Raw genomic sequence first — 19,593 nt, 5'->3', positions numbered from 1 at the left:
TATATCTAGATGCTACCTATACCCGAACGCCCTAAACCAACTCGATATACCGACCCCATATACCGAACCGCTCCAGCACCTGCTGTCACCAGCACACGCACGAGCAAAACACCGACCAGGCACTAGATGTATAGATCTATTATCTCTCTTGTAGATCCCTATATACAGACGCCTACACCAAATACCCTCTCCACCGAACGCCCTAAACCGACTCGATATACCGACCCCATATACCGAACCGCTCTAGCACCTGCTTTCACTAGCACACGCACGAGCAAAACATCGACCAGGCAATAGCTGTATAGATCTATTCTCTCTCTTGTAGATCCCTATATACAGACGCCTACACCAAACGCCCTCTCTACCGAACGCCCTAAACCGACTCGATATACCGACCCCATATACCGAACCGCTCTAGCACCTGCTTTCACTAGCTGTCAGATAGCAGGGTTACTCGACGTTGGCAGCAACCAATCAGCGTAGAGAGGATCAGTGCGCCCCTCAAGAGGGCCACAAGCGCGGACACACGATAGACAGAACACAATACACACAATCATCAACATCCATCACTTTTGTGCAATATCTCATTATATCTGACAATTAAGAGTCTCACTGCCTCAATAACGAGCGATAAAACCACGAAAATGGCAACAATCCAGACCCAACGGGACGCGACGGTCATCCTCACCGACTCAAGCAACTGGATCCCTTGGTACCGCCAACTTAAGCTGAAATGCCAGTCGCAAGGCATTTGGCCACTGTTGGACCCCGAAGGAGTGCGACTCCAGCGCATCCAACCGGAGGCTCCGCTACCCCCAGACATTTCGCAGTATGAACCGTCAAGTAGCCCCTCAGCTGCCTCATCGCATACCACCCGAAACGCTAGAGGCAACACGCGAGGATCAGCACAAGACACTACAGAAATGTCGACAACAACCTCACGAATCCCCACTATACCAACGCGAGTGTCAGAACTCTCAGAGAAAGGACAAGAAGCGTATAAGGAGGATCGCGACGACTACAAGCTGCGCCTTGAGTCATACAAAATACGGGAGAGGGACTATCAAGAAGAAAGCAACAAAATCTCAAAGATGGTCGAACACATCCTTACAACCGTAACACCCCATTTACAACTTAGCTGTTGCGCCGAGAACGGCACGCCGCGCGACTGGATAACCGCCCTCCAAGACACAGTTGGAGTGGATGAAGACGAGGAGAGAGCGCGAGCACGAGAGAGATACCAAGCCGCACTCAAGCCAATGCGTTCAACCACAAACTGGGAGACGTGGCTAAATGAATACGATCAGGCTGCAACTCGAGCTGAAACCCTTGAGGTGGCCGAGGTTATGCAAACACAAGCCGTAATAGACGACTTCCTAGGCTCCGTATCTAAAATGGCATCAACCTGGACCGCAGGGTTCCAAGGGCCAGGGTACGATAAGAAAGCCATGAATAGGAAAAGGATGATGAAACTCTTCCGTGAATATATGAGTCTTCAATATCCATCAAGAGGGAAGCCAAAGAGCGCCTTCGCGGTAGGAGACTTATACGCGGCGAGCGGTGAACCCGACTCGGACACACTGAGGGACGCCTCTAGTGTGGAATTAAGAGCGCCATCCAACCAAGGCCGGGGAAACCCTAGGCAATCAAACAAACGCAAGATGGATGGTCAAAGTACCAGAACCAAGCAGATCCCGGAGAGGAATTCAGCGAAAGCTGGAGACATATGTCCTGCCTGTGAACAGCGTCATGAGATATCTGACTGCTACTATGTGAACAAAGCCAAGGCACCTGAATGGTTCAAGCCAAATCGAGGCATCGCAAGATTAGTACAGTACAAACTTGAAAATGACACCAACTTACAGAGAACGATGCAGGAAATGTCCCCAGAGACTAAACGACCTCGATTCTCGACAACGTCACGATCGATTACACCTCATATCAAGACATCACAAACACCGGACGCAGTCATTGAATGACTAGATGGACGCGAAATCTCAAGAATTGATGAGGGCACGATGAAAGCGGCATTCAGCGCAAGCCAACAAGGATATCCATTAAAGGATGCCTTCATCCTGGATTCCGGCTCGACTACGCACATCTGCAACGACCTCTCAAGAATTGAAGACGTACGCCCGTCGACGCCAGGGGACTACATCTGGGCCGGCAGTTCCAAAGTCTGGATACGAGGATACGGAGCTGTCACATTGACAACAGAGGGATCTCAGGACAAACAAGCCTTGCACATTGTCAACGTTGCGTGGTGTCCAGACTTCCTCTGCAGCCTAGTATCATTCAGGCTACTCCGACGACAAGGAATATGGTGGGACAATCGGGAAGATCCAACAAGCCTGCGACGATGGGATGGAACAATTATTGCTATCCTATCGGAACGCCATGGGCAATGGATTATCGAAGACACCACTCCATTCGACTCAGCCTTCCATGTGCGTATGAATCGAACCAAGCGATCACCACAAAGGGCGACAGCCATGCTATGGCATAAACGACTAGGACATCCAGGGCCATCCGCTATTGAACACCTCATACAGCAATCTGAGGGGTGAGGATCAAAGGAATCACCACAGTACAATGTGACGCCTGCGGCAGATCAAAGTCGAAGCGCCAAATAAGAAGGGCGCTAAGACTAAATGACGAAGGTCCTGGAGAAAGAATTGCAATCGACTTCCATGAGTACGAGGCGGACAGCTTCACTAAGGAAAAGAGTCAGATGCTAATAACTTGCCGAAACTCCCGATACGTTTGGGATTTCTACTTCAAAGACAATAGGCCAGCACGCTCTATTATTCGCCTATTAGCCCTCTTTATCCAATTTATGAAGAAACAGTTCAACATTACGGTCAAGGTCATTGAAACAGACAACGAGATCGTCACAGTTAAGCAAGAAGTCGAGAAATGGTGCACGTCCCTATCAATCAGACTCGAGCCTTCCGCTCCAGACACACAAGCGCAGAACGGAGGAGCCGAACGCTCAGGGGGTGTGATAAAAGAAAAGGCACGCGCAATTCGACTAGATGCGAATCTTCCATGGGAACTCTGGCCAGAGATAACCAGAGCGGCGGTATACCTATACAATCGAACGCCAAATTATCCAAACAAGTGGAAATCGCCTTACGAAATATTCTTCACGCGCGCAGCTGCCACAAATGGCATAGTCACCGGACCCCGAAGACCAAACCAAGCTCATCTGAGAGCATATGGGTGCAAAGCCTTTGCAATGACAGACGATACCCACCGAGGAAAGTCAAGGCTGCAACGGCTGGACCCAAAAGCCTGGATTGGGTATCTTGTGGGATATCAGTCAACAAACATCTACCGCATCTGGATCCCATCCATGGCAAAGGTAATCAGCACTCGCGACGTAGTGTTTAACGAAGACACAATCTTCAACGGCAAGACTGAGGACCTAATGGACAATCTTATGCACAACACCCTAGAGGAAATCGCAACTTGGGTAAGAACAGTCGAACTCCCAGGTACTCAGAGCCAACAACCAGAAACCGAGACGTTCTACGAGGACGATACGACGCAGGAAGAGAGCCCGCGCACTCAGAAAACCAGATACCACCAAGGAAGGAAGGTGGTAGAGGCATATCTAACCCCGCCACCAACTCCTCCACCTGTGGCCTTGCTAGTTCAAGGAGAGGTGAACAACGAGGATATGACGAACATGTCCAACCAATCAACATCAATGACCAATCCATGGGCAGCCGCATTCATGGCCGGCACCGAATCAGGACACATTGGTCAACACGAAGGAAAGCCAATCGACAAGGCTCAGGTGAAGAGACTGCTATCCAAGGGAATCAAGCCCCATCGCAACCAGCTACCGCCACTCCCAACAGCATACTCAAAGCTGGAAGACCATCCACTATACGAAATGTTCAAGGAAGCAGAAAAGACACACCTTCAGAGTCACCAACAAATGAAGTCATGGACTGAGGTCCAAGCATCACCAGTCAAACGAGCAGGGCACCAGATCCTAGACTGTATGTGGGTATACACCTACAAACTCGACAAGCATCACCGCCTCATCAAATGTAAGGCAAGATTGGTGGTAAGAGGAGACCAACAACGCAACATCACCTCCCAAGACACATACGCAGCAACATTGGCAGGACGCTCATTCAGAATGCTCATGGCAATCGCCGCCAAATACGATCTTGAGCTAAAGCAATACGACGTCACTAATGCTTTTGTGCATGCTGCAATCGACAGAGAAATATACATGAGGATGCCAAAAGGGTATCAGAAGCCTGGCACTCTACTCAAAGTGCGAAAGGCACTGTATGGGCTCCGGATCTCACCATTACTGTGGCAGAAAGAATTCACTGCAACTCTTGCTTCGATAGGGTTTCAACAAATACCACAGGAGCCATGCTGCATGATCAAAGACGGAGTTATCATCTTCTTCTATGTGGACGACATCATCGTTGCGTACCATTCAAAGCAAGAATCAGAGGCCATGAAGGCCATCAACCGGATCCAAGAAAAATACGCTTGTACGGGAGGAGATAACTTACAGTGGTTTCTCGGCGTAGAGGTCATGCGCAATCGCAAGCAGAAGACCATACAGCTATCTCAAGCCGCATACGCAGACAAAATCAGCCAACTAGCAAGCCGACAAGACATCAGACATGACACGCCGATGTCAGGCATGGAACTCAGACCCAGGAGTGACCTAGCAGAGCCGTCCGAGATCAACCGCTACCAGCGCAAGATTGGCTCGCTTCTATTCGCTGCAGTCACAACAAGACCCGACATAGCCTTTGCAACATCACGACTTGCTCGCTTCCTAGTCAATCCAAGTACAGAACACCAGGACGCTGCAGACCGTGTGCTCCTGTACCTCAAGAAAACAGAATCCCTAGCCCTCGAACTCGGTAGAGGCGATGGCCTTGAGGTAGCAAGTGACGCATCGTTTGCAGACAACACACTAGACAGGAAAAGCTCGCAGGGATACGCAATTAAGCTGTTCGGAGGACTCATCGCTTGGAGAGCAAGTAAGCAAGATACTGTGACAACATCAACAACAGAAGCAGAGCTGCTTGCCCTATCACAAGTTGCTAAGGAGGCAATCTTTACGTCGCGGTTGTTGAAGGAGCTTCAGGTAAACCTAAGCAATCCAATTATCACAATCAAGTGCGACAATACCCAGACAATCCGTCTAGTAAATGAAGACGTTGCCAAATTGCAAACAAAGCTTCGGCACGTTGACATACACAATCATTGGCTACGACAAGAAGTTACCCGAAAGACGATCAAGGTAGAGTATGTTCCGTCTGACAACATGATCGCAGACGGATTCACCAAGTCACTGCCAGCCAATAAATGGGCCAGTTTCCTTGATCAGTTGGGACTTGTTAAACGCAAAGAATCCCCGTTGAAAGAAGCTGAGCTTGAGAAGTTGCAGGAGCATCTGGAAGGCCTCTATATGTAGGATCGATTAACCAGTTTACGCAGCTTGCAATCAGGGCTTCCAAGCTGAGGGGGTGTGTCAGATAGCAGGGTTACTCGACGTTGGCAGCAACCAATCAGCGTAGAGAGGATCAGTGCGCCCCTCAAGAGGGCCACAAGCGCGGACACACGATAGACAGAACACAATACACACAATCATCAACATCCATCACTTTTGTGCAATATCTCATTATATCTGACACTAGCACACGCACGAGCAAAACATCGACCAGGCAATAGCTGTATAGGTCTATTATTGTTAGGTTATAATAGATCCCTGTATACAGACGCCTACACCAAAACGCCCAAAAACATCGACTAGGCAATAGCTGTATAGATCTATTCTCTCTCTTGTAGATCCCTATATACAGACGCCTACACCAAATACCCTCTCTACCGAACGCCCTAAACCGACTCGATATACCGACCCCATATACCGAACCGCTCCAGCACCTGCTTTCACTAGCACACGCACGAGCAAAACATCGACCAGGCACTAGATGTATAGATCTATTCTCTCTCTTGTAGATCCCTATATACAGACGCCTACACAAAACAACAGACAGACACTGTATAAAACTACAAACAATATTTCTTTTCGCAAAGAGCTCGCTGTTACATCTCTTTCTGTTCACCACACTGCTCTTTAGCACCCGCGCCAACGGAAGACTAGCTCGGAAATTGGACTACGCAACTATCCTCCAAATTGTACAAGACCTATAGAAACTCCATATTGAACAACATACATAGAACGGCTTAGCCAAAGTCCTACATAGTCACCGACTGATACAGGACTCTAATGGAAATATAATAATAATAATAATAATAATATCTCCGGGATCACGCGATTCAATAGCTTCAATCGCAGCGTTGATACAACTCATGGTTGTGGAGTTATGGGTGGTTGAAGTGGTAAGGGTGGATTGGTGTTGATGTTGCGGGGTGTGCGGCACGCGATTATGGGCATCACGCGCACAGACACGTTATTGCAGAGATTTTACAGGTTAACAACTCCTGTTTAACTACAACAACAGTCTAGCGCGCCCGCCACAACGCCTGCGCAGACAAAACAGGCATTAGAAACTAATTTTAGGAAGGCATTCAATGGAATTAAGACGAGAAAAGAGGTTAACTAGACCTTTTGCTCGACTCGAAAAGTTGGTGTTCGATGTCCTGCGCAGCTGTCAACACGTTATAACCGAATCACTTATTAAACATGTCAGACTATCCACTATATATACCTTCATGCTACAACTGCAGGAAAATCGGCCTTTTTGTAGTTCAACAAAACACTTTATATTAAATGAAAGTTTGATTTACCTCACATACGACCATAGGACACTGAGAACTAGGCTTCCCGTCCGCTCAGCCATATATAAGCAGTGTACCGGCGGATTAGTAGTTAGGTGGGTGACCACTAGCGAATCCCCGCTGTTGTATGTTTTTGCTTTTTTTTGCCAGAAGTCTCAGTATTTCCACCTAGATGGAATATTTTGTCAAATAGAAGGGTGCACAGAAGTCAGAGGCCATAATAAGGGGCAATGGGAACAGCCAATCAGAGCCGAGAGAGCCTTGGCACCCCCTCAAATGAACTGTTATTATTATTATTGAGAAGCTAGCACTATTAGTAGTAGTATAACTACCTAATAGAGTGCTCTTCCAAGGCACAACGGTAGTGGTGGTACGATTCGTATTGTATTGACTAAGGAGCTATCCACAAGTTCGCAGATCCGTGTTGCGTGCAGCTGCGTCCAAGCTCCCCGCTAGGATCCACCTGCACGTGTCACCAATTATGTGACTACTCCTCCGCTTGATACCACCAAGTCACTTACGGACTGTATTCTCAACAATTATTATATTTCTATTAGAGTCCTGTATCAGTCGGTGTGTCAGAATATGGGCATATTTTGGGTGGTGGACAAAATCCGGGTGTTCGGAGCTGTGGATTCTGTGGATCAGTTAAATTAGTCAGCGCGCACAATCCACCGCGACCCAACTGATCGAACAGCGTTGGACAACAGAACACACGACATCAGACCAGAACAATACAATCGATCCCAATCATATTATTATACTATTATCCCCGTCTTTGATAACCCATCACAATCTGACACGGTGACTATGTAGGACTTTGGCTAAGCCGTTCTATGTAGGTTAGTTACTGTGGAATTTCTATAGGTCTTGTACAATTTAGAGGATAGTTTACGTAGTCCAATTTCAGAGCTAGTCTTCTGTTGGCGCAGGTGCTAAAGAGCAGTATAGTGAGTAGAAAGAGATGTAGCAGCGGGCTCTTTTGGGTAAGGAAATGTTGTGTTGTAGTTTTATACAGTGTCTATCTGTGCTGTGGTTTGACCTGGCTGCCATTTCCTCGTGCTAATCCTAGTACTTGCAATAAAAGCTATAGTTGTGAACGGTCCGTAGGAACTGTATTCCAGCTACCTAGTCCAGATGCTATTTACAGTCAAGATGAAGAAAGAAGGTAAGACGCAAGCGGCGAGCCTGCTTTGTTTGGGTTGGCGCACGGCCCTCACGTTGCCGGGGAAGCGACTAGGCTAGCAGCCTAGTTATGTGACTCGAGGCTCAGCCCGTTACAATAGTAGCTTCAATGCTAGTCTTTGTTTGGAGGAGAAGTAGTAGCGTAATAGGCCTGTGCTGTATTGCTTCTTTGAGTATATTTCTGTGTGTTTTTTATAGGTTGCATTCTATAAGTAGATGCTGTGGCGTTTGTGGTTTATAGCATATGCATAGGTCGCAGTCTCTCTTGTTGAATCTCTTCAGGTAGGAGTTGAAGTATCCGTGTCCTAGCTTAAGTAAATAGAACGCGCTCGAGATTTCTCTTAGTGTTCCCTTTAGGACTTTAATCGTTGTTTGTGTGTTGAGCTTGTAGATTCTTAAGTAGGAGCTTCTGTTTCTAGTAGGCCCTGTCTATGTATCTCTTGTACTCCGTCATTTGTTCTGTTTTTTGTATTTTCTTGATTTCTGTGCCTAAGTAGGCTATTATTATTATTATTATATTTCCATTAGAGTCCTGTATCAGTCGGTGACTATGTAGGACTTTGGCTAAGCCGTTCTATGTATGATGGTCGTTGTGGAGTTTCTATGGGTCTTGTACAATTTGGGTGGTGTTTTGCGTACTCCAATTTCAGAGCTAGTCTTCCATTGGCGCGGGTGCTAAAGAGCAGTGTGGTGAATAGAAAGAGATGTAGCAGCGGGCTCTTTTAGATAAGGAAATATTGTTTTTGTAGTTTTATACAGTGTCTGTCTGTTCGGTGGTTTGCCCAAGGTGCCATTTTCTCGTGCCAATCCTAGTACTTGCAATAAAGGCTAGAGTAGCTTTGATGCCTGTCTTTGTTTGGAGGAGGAGTGGGAGGGTGATGGGTCTGTGTGGTATTGATTCTTTGAGTGTATTTCGATGTGTTTTGTACTGTTTGCAATCTAGAAGTAGATGCTGTGGTGTTTGTGGTTTGTAGCATATACATAGATTGCAGTCTCTCTTGTTGAATCTCTTAAGGTAGGAGTTGAAGTATCCATGTCCTAGCTTGAGTGAGTAGAACGCGCTCGAGATTTCTCTTGGTGTTCCCTTCGGGACTTTGATTGTTGTATGTGTGTTGAGCTTGAAGATCCTTGAGTAGGAGCTTCTGTTTTTGGTGGGCCTGTCGGTATACCTCTTGTACTCCATCAGTTGTTCTGTTTTTTGTATTTTGTTGATTTCTGTGCCTAAGTAGGCTAGGCTCGCTGTGGTCGATGTTGTTGGTCTCTCTTTAGCTGCTTCCTTTGCTAGCGTGTCGGCTTTTTCGTTGCCCTTGACGTCGTTATGTCCTGGGGCCCACTGCAGGTGGATCGATGCTTTCTTTGTCGTTATTCTCTTTGCAGCTCTGATGCATCTTAGTAGCCACTGTTGTCCCGGGTTGTCCGATAGGTTGTTAAGCTGTAAGGGGCTAGACCCAGCGGCTGTATCGATGACGATACACAGATGACTGATCAAGAGATGCCTTGTAACAGAGTGGATTTGACAAAGAGCTACAAAAGGATGCTAGCTGTACATAAATACAGGAGCGGACCGAAGATGGGCCGAAGTAGAATTAGATGGATGATGACAGAAACCTATAGATGTATCTCGAAGGAATCGCATGACGACAGCTACGCACACAGCGTAGCGCATGTAATAGGCTCAGCCTGTTACATTACCCCCCTCCTTTTTAGCAGCCGCGAGGCGAGCTGCTAGTGCAGGGCTGCGTGCAAATTTTGTGAGATGGTGCGTGCTGGCAGGTGTATCTGCAGTGGTAGGAATAGCTAACTGAGAGCAGGGGCGAGACCGAGACTGAGAGCGGGAGCTGGAGCGGGAACTAGAGCGGGAACTAGAGCGCGGGCAGCTACTAATCCAATGGTCAGCGGCGCCGCAATAAAGACATAGGTTGTTGCTAAGGCGATAGGCACGGCGTTCGTCAGATGAGTCAGAGGAGGATGCAGACAGGCGGCGGGCTGGTTTACGGACCGAGGATACTCGTGCGGACTGAACTTGGATTGGATCAACATCCATAGGATCTAGCTGGCGACTGACTTGTTTGGGTTGCTGGGGTGGCTGAGGCAGACTCCGCAACAATCAATCGGATCGGCATGATTGATTCCTATCTAGGTTAAAGGCTGCCTAATAAAGTAACTCTTTAACCTATATAGGAATCAATCATGTCGATCGATTGATTGTTGCGGAGTCTGGGCTGAGGGCGGCTGGAACGTCGATCGAGGCTCTGAACAAGCTCAACGTATTCATCGTACGGAATAGTAAATAGAGAGTCGTTTGACTCTTCAAGAGACTGACGGAGAGAAGAGCGAAGACCACGGTGGAGTACTGATATACGGGATGTATCAGGCCAGGTCGAAGCACCAGATTCGTATGCGAGACGCTCAAATCGTGCAAGATAAGCTATCAGAGACTCCTCGTCACGCTGACGGACTAAGGAGAAACGCTGAATAGCCTCCTGTTGCTCCCTTGGGTTGTGGCAGAGACGCTGAAAGAAGGAAAAGATATCCTCCACATCCCACGTGTTGTTTTCTTCAGCTTGATGGCGGAGGTGTAGGACAGATGCTTGCTGAGGTTGTTCTAGGCGGTCCCATACATAATCAAATGCATCAGCTCCTGAGAGCTGGTCTGATCGAAGCTTGGCGCGGATTGAAGGGAGCCATGTCCGGAGTGTAAGCGGCTTTCCGTCAAAACGAGGTGGATCAGGAAGGCGGGAACGGGACGGAGGAGTGGCGGATCTGAGCTGGAGCTCAAGCTGATGTACGCTGGCGCGCGATGCGTCAAGATCAGATCGGAGTGACTGGATCTCAACACGCTGGTTCTGGACCTCCTGCTGTAGCTGTTGTACGAGCAGGAATAGAGAGGACTGATCTAGGTTCGGGTTTGACATGGTGCCGGAAAAAAATAATTCTAACAAGGTTTCTGGCTGGGCTGGCGGGCAAGTTGGTCAAATCCAAATGTAAGGGGCTAGACCCCAGCGGCTGTATCGATGACGATACACAGATGACTGATCAAGAGATGCCTTGTAACAGAGTGGATTTGACAAAGAGCTACAAAAGGATGCTAGCTGTACATAAATACAGGAGCGGACCGAAGATGGGCCGAAGTAGAATTAGATGGATGATGACAGAAACCTATAGATGTATCTCGAAGGAATCGCATGACGACAGCTACGCACACAGCGTAGCGCATGTAATAGGCTCAGCCTGTTACATAAGCCTATGGATTGCTGCTTGGTTGTCTGCGTATACGTAGATCTCTTGGCCTTCTTGTGCCACTATAGCCGCGTGTTCAAATGCCTGTGCTATCCCCTCTAGTTCATCGTTGTAGACTAGTTGGGAGCATCTAATGTTTGTCTTTTAAGAAAATGTTTCTTCGTGGGTGGAGCTGTACGCTACTACACCTACGCCGATCCCTATTCCCTTGTCGTGTTGTGAGGCATCTGAGTAGATTGCGGTGAAGTTATCTCCGCTCCTTGATAGGATATAATCCGTGTGTGCAATTGCCTCTTCCTCTTTGCTCTTTTTTGATACAGTAACCTTGTAGTTAAGACTTTCCTACGGTCTGAACCTATATAGGATTATCTTTTCTACGCTGTTGTTGTCTCTCTCTGGGATTGACTTAACAATAGTATATAGTTGTCTATGCTGGTTTGGCTTTTTGTAGCTAGCTTTGTCTGTATTTATAATCCTTGTAATTGCTTTCTAGATTAGGTAGTTGCTGGATAGCTGGTGTGCTCTAGACGCATACTTTCGGTTGTTGGTGTTGAGTCTAATTGCAGGTGACGTAAGTCCGGATTCAATGCTTGTTGGTAGAGATAGTGACGTTCTGAACACTCTAATTATCTTTCTACACGCTAGGTTGTGCAGTGATTGTAGGAGGCTAGTGGCGTAGCTTTGGTTCTTCCAGTATATTTGTGATCCGTAGTCTGCAACGCTTGTGACGCAGGCTAGGTATAGTTATCGTACTGCTTTTGGGGAGAGTCCTCTTTCGATGTTAGCTAGTCTCCCTAGTCTATAGAATGCTTTCCTTGCTTAGCTTACGCGTGTAGCAATATGTTCCTTAAAGGACAGTCTATTGTCTATGTGGATACCTAGCTATTTGATTGTGTCTTTCGGTTCTACAATGGTGTTGTCTGGAAGCTGTAGGCTTCTCTCTTTTCTCTCTTTCTTGGCGGTAAAGTGGATGAGCTCTGTCTTAGCTATATCGAACATAATCGCTAAGTTTTTCCCTCGGTGAGATAGTAGGCGGACTTGCTGTTCTAGTATTTTGACATTTTTCTTTAGCGATGTTGAGGATGTCGATAGAGATAGGTCGTCAATATAGGATAGGTTGAAGCTTTGTAGTCCTGGGAAGAGGTCTCTGGTGTAGATAAGAAAGAAGATTGGAGACACTGGGCTGCCTTGAGGTATCCCAGCTATTATCTCGGAGAATTCTTGTGTCTTATTGTCGAAGGAGAGTCTTAGCGATCTGTTTGAGAAGAAGGATTTTGTCCAAGCGATAAGACTAATTGGAAGGCCTAGCTTCTTAAGCGTTCGCAGGAATTGATTGTGTGAGACGTGGTCAAATGCTCCCTTTACGTCTAGGAAGATAGTTGATGTTATTTGGCCTTTCTGTTTCTGGTGCTGAATTTGGTCGATGAGTAGCATAGCTGCATCTATTGCAGATTTCTTGAGTCTACCCCCAATTTGGGTTGGGTGTAGTAGCTCTGTGATTTCTGCTAGATTGCTCAGCCTACTTGCGGTGATCCTCTCGTTAATCTTTCCTAAACAGCTTAATAGAGTGATAACTCTGTAGGCTTTTGGGATTGAATAGTCTGGTTTTGATGCCTTTTTAAGAACAGCTCCTGTAGCTTGTTTCCAGCATTTTGGGTGGTATCCGTAGTCGAATAGGAGTGAGAAAGCTTTAAACATTGTTTGCGGTTGAGCTTTGTACGCAGCTGTGATTATGTCTTGTGTTATTGCATCTGGTCCTGGGGTGCTACTTTTGACTTGACTTGAGCATGCTCGTTCTAGTTCAGTCGTGGATAGTGCTGGCCAATCCCATCTCTTTTCCTGGTAGTTGGTGAATGTGGGCGCTTCGGTTATGGGCGGTGGTGGGAATAGCGTGTTGCGGAACGCTTGGCATTTCTTGTCGAATGATGTTTCTCCTTGTATAGGTGGAATTCTTTCGACTTTGTTATCCTTTGTATATGCCATGGCTTTGTAGATTGACTGCGGGTCTTCCTTCTCTAGGAATTCATTCCAGTGTTTCCTTTTAGCGTCTTTGATTGCCTTGTTGTAGGTGTTTCGTGCACGTAGGAAGTCTCTTTTCTCTAGGTAGGCGTCGTGTATCGCAGTAGTTTCGAGCTTTTCTTTAAAAATCCTTCTATAGTGGGAAGTGTCTTGTCGTAGCTTTGTCAGCTCTTTGTTCCACCAAGCTTTTGGTTTTGGACCAAGTCTAGTGATAGGGATAGCTTTGTTTGCTGCAGTTTGGATTGCTTGAGTTATTGCTTTACCAATCTCTTCTAGCTGTTGCTCTAGCTCTGTATTGTTGCCGAGGAGGAGGTCCATTAAGTCTGCCTTTCTTGGATCACTGATCTGGTCCATATCTTGCAAGGTTTGACTGTTTTGGATTGCCGTTTCTAGTTCTTTGTTGAAGGTGTCCCAGTTAGCCTTTGCAGTATTAAATCTGGGTTGGTTTGTCGGGTTTTCTACAAGGTCTGCGTTTGTTTGGATGGAGAATAGGAGGCCGTAGTGATCTGATCCAGTTTCAGGTATAGTCTGCCAGTCCGTAGCTTTGCTAGCCAAGTCTGGAGTGACAAGTGAGAGGTCTAGGACTGTTTCTCTAGATAGGTGTGGTCTGAAGAATGTGCCTACTCCTGGTGTGTTTAGGAGCTCTAGATCTTGTTCTTCAATCCAGTCAATAAATGGCTGTGCTCCTTGGCTCGTCGTTGGGCATAGCGGGTCCCACAATGGATGGTGCTCGTTGCTATCTAGTACTAAAATAGAACTTGGCGGAAGCTTAGTGTTAAGTATAGCTCTGGGCAGTGTTTTTTCCCCTTCGGCGTTTGTTTGGTTGTATACGTTAAATAGGTTAAATTGGAAATTAGAACCTTTTATTGTAATAGCCATTGCGTCTGGGTCTATTTTGAAGTCGTTTTGGGTGAATGTCTCTGCTTCTAGTGTTCTAGATATATAAAATAGAACCCTAGGGCGGACGGGTAGGTTTGTTACTGGTAAGATCTGGATAAACGCAGTGTGATTTATGGATCTTGCTGTTGCGTAGTTGTCGTTGGTAGTTAGCCATGGCTCTTGAATTGCAATTATATCAGCTTTAAGTTCAACTGCAAGTTGCAGTGTAGACTCAGTCGCTGTAATGCTCTTGTTGAGATTGACTTGGAGGATCCTAATGTTGTTCAACATTAAAATCCTGCGGGGATGCTCTTTGTTACTGCTTGGTAGAGTTCGCACTCTTTGCTGTTTGCAAAGTGGGGCTCTTTGCAGTTACTACAGTGGGGGAGTGTATGGTTGCAGGGTTTTCCTTTTGTATTACACACTGAGCATTTGTGTGTTGTAGTTGCATGTTCTTCTCCGCACAAATTGCATGCTGGTTGGTTTCGGCATCTAGTGGCTGGGTGGCCAAATTGTTGGCAGTTTAGGCATTGGGTAGATGCTGCTATAGGCTTAAACTTTTCGGTGAAGAGAGTTTGTCCAAGGATTGTAATTCTACCACCAAGTCTGGCTGCGTCTTCGGCTGTTTTGAATGCTATTACAATAGAGCTGTTCTTCTTGTTTTGCCATTCTCTTGATATCCAGTATGGGTTGCCAGTAATTTGTAGTCCGTTGTTGTATGCTGGGATTTCTGTGTGGAGTATCTCTAGTGTCTCTGCTCCCTCCCATTCTGTTGGCACATTATGTACTACTACTTTCGTCCATGATTCTAGTAGTTGTACATTCTTTAGCTCAAACTTTTGATGCCATATATGCTTGTGTTGGACTAGGTATTCTCCTGAGTAGGTTGGAGTGGTTGTTAGAATAATATTGTTCTTTCTACTTGTTGTTACTTCCTTCACTACTGGGTCTTTGATGCCGCCCTTTGTGAACTCTTCGTTGATTAGGTCTCTAATCTGGAGTGGTGTGTGAGACGTAGGCTGGGTAAGCGTAAGGACTGCTTGGTAGTAGCTTGCTGGCTTTTTGTTTGTCTTCTTTTTTGTAGACACTGTAGTCCATGTGTTTCCGTTGTTCTGGGCGGCTACGCTAGCGTATGATGTCTTGTTTTGTTGGGTGTTTTGGGTGTTTTGGGTGTTTTGGATGTTCTGGGTGTTCTGGTTGTTTGGTTTTTCTTGGTTGTTTGGGTTTTGTGGTCCAGTTGCGGCATTAACAGCTTTCTTTAGTGTCTTTGTAGCTTGTTGGGAGGCGCTTGTAAGCGTTGCAGTCTGGTACGCAAGCTGTGCTGTAAACTTCTCAGTCATTTGCTGCGTAACCCTGCCTAGTTCCGTAAAGTCTCTAAAGACGTCCAGTAGTTGTAGTAGTTTGTTTTGGGATAGATGGGATTCGGCCATAGTAGATGCTTGTAGAATTAGGTCCCTTGCCCAGAAGATTGCTTGGGTTGAGTCCTTTGCTCTTGGTTTCTTTTCTTGGCTGTTCTGGAATGGGTTTCTCTCTCTTGTAGTTATCTCTGGGGAGAATGCCGCTGGTCTTTTATTTAGTGGTGGCTGAATAATTAACCTTGGTGTTTCTTGGGTGGTCTGCTCGATGGGTGTTGTTGGGTTGTCTTGGTGCCTTTCGTCGGTCTCCATTTCGTCGTCCAGTGTGCTTGAGGTCCGGAGGTCTTCTGGTAGCTGGACTACGATAGTGTCGCTATCTGGGGCCATTTTAGCCTCTCTGTTGTCTTGTTGTTGTTGTTTCTTGGCTTGGTCTGTGCGTTTGCTTCTGAAAGTTCGGACGCGTCGCGTTTGGGGTACTAGACTCCTTGTATCTCCACAACCACGCGGCTGCACGGCTTGGGAGTAGTCGGAATCTATTTCTTTCGATGGATATAGTTGGTTTCTGATGGAGTTTCACGTGTTCGGAAAAAACTCGAAGTTGTGTGTGGTGCGCCTAAGTAGGCTAGACTGGCTGTGGTAGGTGTTGTTAGGCTCTCTTTAGCTGCTGCCTTTGCTAGCGTATCAGCTTTTTCGTTGCCGTTGACGTCCCTGTGTCCGGGGGCCTATTGTAGATAGATGGATGCTTTCTTTGTTGTTATTTTCTTTGCTGCTCTGATGCATCTTAGTAGCCACTATTGTCCTGGTTTGTCGGATAGGCTGTTAAGCCTGTGAATTGCTGCTTGGTTGTCTGCGTATACGTGGATCTCTTGGCCTTCTTTTGCAACTGTAGCCGCGTGTTTGAATGCCTGTGCTATCCCTTCTAGTTCACCGTTGTAGACTAATTAGGAGCAGCCAATATTAGTCTTTTTAGAGAAGGTTTCTATGTGGGTAGAGCTGTACGCTACTACGCCGATCCCTATTCCCTCGTTGTGCTGTGAGGCATCTGAGTAGATTGTGTCAGCCTGTCAAATATATATACCTTCAAGCATTCACTGCAAGAAGGTCGGCCTTTTTGTAGTTTGACAGATTGCGGTGAAGTTATCTCCGCTCCTTGATAGGATGTAGTCTGCGTGTGCATTTGCTTCTTCTTCTTTGGTCTTTTTCGATACAGTGACTTTGTAGTTGAGACTCTCCTGTTGGATCCCACAGTCTATCTACAAAGCTATGGCATACACAAAGGATCAAAAGGTCGAAAAGATCCCACCTATCCATGGAGAGATACTAGAGAAAACATTCAAAGGAAAGTGCAAGGCCTTTAGAAAAGCACTTTTCCCTCCTCCTCCAACAGCAGAACTACCAAGCTTTCTAAACTATCAAGAGAGCATTTGGGACTGGCCGCAACTATCAATTTCTGAGCTAGAACAAGCCTGTTCTAGTAAAGTTAAAAGTAGTACACCAGGGCCTGACGCCATTACTCAAGATATTATAACCGCTACGTTTAAGTTCAACCCAGAGATCCTCTTCATCGCCTACTCAATCTTGTTTAATTACGGATACCACCCTCGGTGCTGGAAAGCAGCTACAGGAGCAATTCTCAAAAAACCATCCAAACTAGACTACTCTCCCCTCATCAACCTCTCTAAAGAAAAACATAAGAGCACTGCAAAAAGAGATAGCTACACTCTTTGCCAAGGGAGAGCAGCTAGACATTATCTTCGACACATCCAAAACAGAGCTAATCCACTTCACCGCTAAGAAGGAGAGGATAGAAAGAGCCCTCATACTCCCAAACAACGACCGGATAGAACACAAAGACACTGTCAAGTGGCTAGGTATCTATCTAGACAACCGACTATCATTCAAATCACATGTGTCTATACGTGTAAGCCAAGCCAGACAAGCTTTCTACAGGCTAGGAAGACTAGCGAACATTGAACTCGGCCTATCAACACACGCTATTAGACAACTATACTTAGCATGTGTAACTAGCGTGTCAGACTACGGAGCACAAATATACTGGCAAAACCAACCCTACGCTACAAAGAAACTACAGTCACTACACAACCTGGCTTGTCGAAAAACTCTAGGAGTGTTTAGAACAGCACCAACAGTCCCTACAAGCCTCGAAGCGAGCCTACTACCACCAGCAATCAGACTTAACTCAACTATCCGGAACTACGCAAGCAGAGCAAACCTGCTAGCCAACACCCATCCAATTGCAAAGGCAATAACTCGGATCCAATCAACTAATCTCCAACGCTCAAAGAAACCAAACCAGCACAGACAGCTACAAACTATTACTAACGCAATTCCTAAAAACAACAAAAGAGACACAGAGCAGACTATCCCATACCGGTTCAGGCCATGGGATACTCTAAACTATACCGTAACAGTCTCTCAAAAATCCAAAGAAGAGGAGGCAAATGCACACCAAGCCTACATTAAAACAAGGCTAGACAATTACACGACAATATACTCAGACGCCTCGCAAACACAAGAAGGAAAAGGAATAGGAGTTGGGATAGCAGTCTACAACTCAACTCAGCAAGAGATCTACTCAGAAACAGTTAATATCGGACAATACCAGCTAGTCTACAACGGCGAACTAGAAGGGATCACACGAGCATTCGAATACGCAGCAAAGAACGCTACAACCGACCAGGAATTTGAGGTCTACGCAGATAACCAAGCAGCAATCTACAGGCTTAAAAACCTATCAGATAACCCAGGACAGCATTGGCAACTCCGATGTCTAAAAGCGGCAAATACGATCCGACGAAAACAAGCAAACATCCACCTACTCTGGGCACCTGGACACACAGATATAGTTGGAAACGAAAGAGCAGACTACCTAGCAAAAGAAGCAACCAAAGAGGACCCCAGATCAACAACAAAGAGCATTGCCTACCTAGGCACGACAATCAAAAGGATACAACAAACGGAACAACGCCAAGAGTATGAGAAATACAAAGCAAGAGCAACCGCTCTAAACAAAGCTACCTACTCAGCCAAATACCCTCTTAAAATCAGCAAAACCATCCAAATGCCACAGAACACGAAAAGAGTAACCTCTAGCGCCTTCTACTCTCTTAAGCTAGGACACGGATACTTCAACTCCTACCTAAAGAGATTTAAGAAACGAGACTCTAATCGCTGCACCTGCCAAAACATCCAAACGCCAGAACACCTACTACTGTACTGCCATCTATACAAAGACCATCGAAAAACGCTCCTACAAACAATCAAACATCGCCCAGTCACACTACCACTACTACTCCACACTAGTATAGGTATAGAAGCAACCCTAGCTTTTATCACTAGCACCAGAATAGGAACAAGAAAATGGTACCTAGGACAGCCACCAGAAGACCTACAGAGAGACACTGTATAAAACTAAAACCACAACCCTCTCCTTTGCCACAAGAGCCCGCTGCTACATCTCTTTCTACTTATCAAACTGCTCTTTAGCACCTGGCAACAAACAGATACAAGCTATCTTTTGTAGAAAAGCCAAAAACCATATTAGCGAACCATACCAGAAAACCATGTAAATTAGAAAAACCAAGATAGAACGGCCTTCGGCCAAAGTCCTACATAGTCTCTGACTGAAAAAGGACTCTAATGGAATAATAATAATTGTTGAGAATATCTGGGTTCAGTCCAGGTAGAAGGTGCTTGGGGATCACATGATGTGCTGGTGTGGCAGGCACTGCCCGGTGGGCAATAGCACCCACCACAATAACGTAGAGACCTTGACACCAAACCACGATAGTTAATACAATACGTTGCAGCCACCCCGCCTTGTCCCTCCTCCCACTCGGTTATCCATAGTAGTCATACTACTAGAGGGACCTTGTTCCAATAATAATAATAATAATAATAATAACGAAGGCTATTGAAGAAGCTTTTCAACGGCACCCAAGGCCCTAAGTACCAACAAAAGCAGCACTACTGCAAAAAGCTCTCGAAAAGAGTCAGCAAATCTCTACAGCTCACCGAGAAATCCACGACAGCCTATGGAAAACGTTAGTACGACAAGGAAACTTAGTGCAAGGGAAGTACGTGTGGTCTATCTGCGTTTACAAGA

General features: G+C 46.2%; 5 protein-coding genes across 5 annotated transcripts; 3 read left to right on the top strand and 2 right to left on the bottom strand.

The window, feature by feature from the left end:
- Positions 1–644: 644 nt before the first annotated feature.
- PtrM4_046310 (uncharacterized protein) lies at positions 645–1,979 on the top strand (the record flags this gene model as incomplete). The annotated part of the gene is made up of 1 exon (XM_066104646.1): positions 645–1,979. The coding sequence occupies one exon, from the start codon at positions 645–647 to the stop codon at positions 1,977–1,979; it is 1,335 nt and encodes a 444-aa protein (XP_065959210.1).
- Positions 1,980–2,018: 39 nt separating this feature from the next.
- PtrM4_046300 (uncharacterized protein) lies at positions 2,019–5,461 on the top strand (the record flags this gene model as incomplete). The annotated part of the gene is made up of 2 exons (XM_066104645.1): positions 2,019–2,563; positions 2,611–5,461. The coding sequence occupies 2 exons, from the start codon at positions 2,019–2,021 to the stop codon at positions 5,459–5,461; spliced, it is 3,396 nt and encodes a 1,131-aa protein (XP_065959209.1).
- Positions 5,462–8,725: 3,264 nt separating this feature from the next.
- Positions 8,726–10,889, bottom strand: PtrM4_046290 (Retrotrans-gag domain containing protein; the record flags this gene model as incomplete). The annotated part of the gene is made up of 2 exons (XM_066104644.1): positions 8,726–9,353; positions 10,255–10,889. The coding sequence occupies 2 exons, from the start codon at positions 10,887–10,889 to the stop codon at positions 8,726–8,728; spliced, it is 1,263 nt and encodes a 420-aa protein (XP_065959208.1).
- A 1,207-nt stretch (positions 10,890–12,096) lies between these two features.
- Positions 12,097–14,112, bottom strand: PtrM4_046280 (uncharacterized protein; the record flags this gene model as incomplete). The annotated part of the gene is made up of 1 exon (XM_066104643.1): positions 12,097–14,112. The coding sequence occupies one exon, from the start codon at positions 14,110–14,112 to the stop codon at positions 12,097–12,099; it is 2,016 nt and encodes a 671-aa protein (XP_065959207.1).
- A 2,618-nt stretch (positions 14,113–16,730) lies between these two features.
- On the top strand, positions 16,731–18,897 carry PtrM4_046270 (uncharacterized protein; the record flags this gene model as incomplete). The annotated part of the gene is made up of 2 exons (XM_066104642.1): positions 16,731–17,071; positions 17,163–18,897. The coding sequence occupies 2 exons, from the start codon at positions 16,731–16,733 to the stop codon at positions 18,895–18,897; spliced, it is 2,076 nt and encodes a 691-aa protein (XP_065959206.1).
- Positions 18,898–19,593: the final 696 nt, after the last annotated feature.

Source organism: Pyrenophora tritici-repentis, chromosome 10 (genome assembly GCF_003171515.1).
Source record: "Pyrenophora tritici-repentis strain M4 chromosome 10, whole genome shotgun sequence".
Classification (NCBI taxonomy): domain Eukaryota; kingdom Fungi; phylum Ascomycota; class Dothideomycetes; order Pleosporales; family Pleosporaceae; genus Pyrenophora; species Pyrenophora tritici-repentis.
This window is presented reverse-complemented; position numbering and strand designations above follow the sequence as displayed.